Raw genomic sequence first — 4,146 nt, forward strand, 5'->3', positions numbered from 1 at the left:
TCCGGAATTCTTCCATATCTATATCCATCTGGCCAGCTTTTCTCTTTCTCTTCAACTCTTCCTCATCCCACACGCTGTCTTCCCTTTCAAGCAACTTTCCACTCAGTCACCATTAAACTTCAATAATTATCTTTTTTGCCTTACAGTCTCTCATTGTCCCCTTTCTTCTCGCTTACCAATAGTCCATGTGAACAGGAAGCTGTGTAGCTCTTTCCCCCCCATAGGTAATAGCAAAAAAAACCCCTTGCAATTATGTCCACTCCTTTTCCCGGCCTTTTTTCCCTTCGATAAGGACACAATTCTTTAGTTGGGGGGGGCCCTCTCTTATTCAACCGCACTTCTTTTCTGTGTTCCTCTGTTACTGCAGTCTGTAATCCGTTTACAAGCCTTGCTAAAAACAACGGGTGGCCGCGTCTTGTGGAGCATGGTCGCCATGTTCCTCCTAACCGATCACCTCGGCTTCGGGGCTGTTCCGGACACACACCCCCGCCCTGCCGATTGCGGGGGAGGGCCAGAAAAAACGCCCCCTGCACCAGCTCCCTCCACCGGGGTGCTGGACGAGCTCTCCCAACAAGCAGGAGGCTCGTACAAAGCGAAAGTAGTTTGAGCGGGGACGGAGCAATCCAAGCTCCCGCCCGCCCGTCGACGCGCCGTACCGGAAACCCTCCACTGTTGCCAATCTCCAGGGGGCTAACGATCACTCAGAATTACAGCTGCTCTCCAGTTGGCATTGATCTGTTCCCCTGGAGAAAATGGTGGACTCTGTGTCCTTATACCCTGCTGAGGTTGCCATGGCAAATTGATGCTGAGTGCCCACGGTCTTGGCACTCTCCCAGAGCCTCTTTCTAGTGCTCATTGTATTTATTTCCACAATGGGCCTTATTCCTAGTCAATAATAAGACCCAGTGTGTGACCTGCTTGATGTGTAGGGGTCGATACAAATTGGGAAAGTCCCAGTGCCACCATGGATGACAGTAGGTCCCTGGCCTGAGAGGAAGCCATATCATCAGCATGGACATTGAAATCCCCCAAGCCTAATAGTCTAGGGTGCTCCAGTGCCTAGCCTGAGACAGCCTCCAACAAGCTTGGCAGGGTATCTGTTGGTGCATTAGGTGGTCAGTTCACCAACCAGATAGCCAGAATCTCTTTGGCTTCCCACACAAGGCCAGCGCATTCAATGCTGGCAGTTTTTGGTGCAGGAAGCACTCTGAAGGAAAAAGACTCCCAGATATACAGCATGCCCAAATAACAACATAAAGAACAAGATTTAAAATGTTGAGTTTAAAGCTATGAGACAAAAAAAATGAGTTTGACCCACCAAAGGGCATAAGAGGGAACCTTTTGGTTCATGCATATATCACTTGTGCTGGAAGCAAACACTAGTAATAAAGGTTTTATGAGTGGAATCCCCTGCATCTTTTGCAGTTGTCTGTTGTCAATTTTTTCTCTCAACTAATGGGTAAGAGGGAATCAGTCCAGTTGAGAAACAGTGGAGATCAGATAGGCTTAGGGTTTGCAAGGGAAAGGACAAAAGTATTTCTCCCTCCTTGTGCTGGAACATAAGCTGATCATTAAGGTTGGACTGCCCATCCTGATTCATGCTGCATTATTGAAGTAACCAGATACAATATGTGAGTTTTTCAGGTCTTCAGTTTGGGGCTGAAAAAGTATCCTGTCTTCTTTGTCTCCCCACAGAATTGAATGGAAACATTTTTAACAGTACTTCTGTGCTTTGGAATCACAGCAACCTCAGACAGTGATAATCATGTTATTGTAGGCACAGGACATGAGTTAAGAATACGGTGTCAGACTATTGGATTTAGACATTTAATATCATTTCTATAGATTTACTATTAGTTTTTCTGAAAGTTTACAAAGCATCATAAAATAATATGTTGCTCTGATGGTACTGGACTGAAGCAGACTAGCAGTCTGCTCAAATAAATAACATTGTTTGGATTTTGTCTGTTACAGCTCAGTCCTTTTGTCTACAGTGAATTTGCAAGAGAGAGAAATCTTCATGTGTCACTACTTGATCGTCTCTATGAACACTATCCTGCAGAATTTCCATGCAGGATCTTGCTGTGTGAAAACTATCGCTCCCATGAAGCTATCATCAAGTAGGTGTGAATTTTTTCACTGTATCACATTTTTGCTTCCCTGGTGCAAGTGTCTAATAGAAATACTTTAAAAATCTTTTGCCACTAGACTCCTAAGTGTGGTTAAAAAGAGAAGTGTATTCACCTAATAGCATAATAAGATACTCCTGTTTTTGTATGCTGAAAATTAGCAAGTAAGAGACTTCTTCAGAGGCTTAACAGAACAGAATATTTTGGCTTATTTTATGTGATGCTATTGAACCCAAGAACATAGAGCAAACTGTTATTTTGATGGTCTGGCTGATACATTCATTCTTCTTTCTAATATCAATTCCAAATATTTTGTGTAAATAGTAACTTGTGTTGAAAGGCAGCTTGAATTATCTTGTGAAAACGGTTATAATTTGTAGAATATGTACAGCAAGGGAGCACCAAAATTGATCAGCTGCACAAGGTATTGGAAGTGGCATTTACTTGCAGGCCCAATTTGTTTACATCTAGATAGAATCAGAGTCCATTAATCAAGCTCCTGATTTTAGTACAAAAGCAGAGTCCTAAAAGACCAGTGGTCAGAGCCAGGAAACCAGGCATGGAGGATGAACCTCAGGAATAACCATCCATTATTCAGGTCGATGATAGAAATTACAAAATGATCCAAGTGCAGGTTGTAATGTAAGAAGGTGAATCTGGGGAATATTGTTAGGTTAGAAGCACAGAACAAATCAGGAAGTAATATACTTATCTGCTTGTTTCACAAACAGGATGCGTGGAGGAACAGTAACTTTATAGTGGACAGAACTGAAGGTCAGTCAATTGGATACTCATAGGTTGAGTAATAAAGAGAGGGTAGTGGGTTCAGGAGTTTCCACAAATAGACTGAGGAAGCATAATTGCAGCAACAAGGAATAAAATTCTTAGCAGTTATGCAGAACATTGCAGTTGTTTACAGAATAATAATAGTCCTTACATGAAGCTTGTGGAGTTAGTCATTATTATCATATTACTGCAGATGAGAAAATGCTAGGTTACCTTAAGCCACCTAGTGAGTTCATGACTAAGACAAGTTTTGAATTGGGAACTTCTTGAATCATGCTCTTAACCACTATGCTGAGAGACTGTGACTCAGTGACAGAGCATGTGCCTTACATGTAGAAGTTCATAAATTCAATCCCTGGCTATTCAACTTCAGTTCAGTTCAGAGAGTAGTGGGTTGTGAGAGTAGACAATACAGAACTCGATGGACTATGGCGTGACTTACTATAAGAACTTCACACATATATTCATATATACCAGTAACATGAGCTTGAGGCTGGCTGCCTCCTGATGCTGGATGTTTAACAAAGTCTTATTTTTTTTAAGTACCCGAGGGTACACTTTTATTGTTTTTTACATTATATACTACAAACATACATACAGACAACATCCAACTACCCCCAACAACATATAACATATAACAAGAGACTTTTATCACTTCTTCTGCTTATTAAATTTCTAAATTCATTATCTATTTTACTAAGCTTATCTTTTCTGCATTCTCAAATTACTACATTTATCTATCAGTTGCGTTTACGTTATACCAATCATAAAATCTCTTCCAAGTTTTTTGAAAAGTCCATTCTGTGCCGGCTCTCATCTCAAGTGTCCGTTTGTCATTTCCCCCCGTTTCAAATAGGGTTTTTTTGTTTGTTTTTTTAATTTTAATTTTCATTTTTCCATAACATACACTCCATATATTTTCCAACATTCTGGGGTTACATTAGACATTTTCTTCAATCCACTTATTGACTTTTTGCCATTTTTGCTTAAAGTTGCTTTCTGTTTTTCCCGCCAAGTACATATTCAGCTTATCCATTTCTATTATTTCAAAAAGCTTCGTAATCAACTCTTCCATAGTCGGTATTCTGTCTGTTTCCCAATTCTTTGCTATTGTTATTCTTGAGATTGTAATTATGTACAGTATAATAGATAACTCATTATGTTTAATCCCCTCTGGTGTGATATTAAGTAAAAAGATTTCTGGTGTGATTGGCAAATTGATTCCTGTGAT

The 4,146-nt window shown here is 40.5% G+C and overlaps 1 protein-coding gene across 1 annotated transcript in view; it reads left to right on the forward strand.

Annotated features, from left to right (window-relative positions):
- Positions 1-4,146, forward strand: part of LOC107119568 (probable helicase with zinc finger domain) — a gene marked incomplete at its 3' end in the record, with an annotated part of 135,928 nt that overhangs the window by 116,624 nt on the left and 15,158 nt on the right. Inside the window, exon 17 of the mRNA XM_015422077.1 lies at positions 1,975-2,120. Coding sequence (XP_015277563.1) covers positions 1,975-2,120 — 146 coding nt within the window. The remainder of the gene's footprint in view (positions 1-1,974; positions 2,121-4,146) is intronic.

Source organism: Gekko japonicus, unplaced genomic scaffold, assembly GCF_001447785.1.
Source record: "Gekko japonicus isolate JY-2015 unplaced genomic scaffold, Gekko_japonicus_V1.1 scaffold196, whole genome shotgun sequence".
In the NCBI taxonomy this organism is placed as follows: Eukaryota; Metazoa; Chordata; class Lepidosauria; order Squamata; family Gekkonidae; genus Gekko; species Gekko japonicus.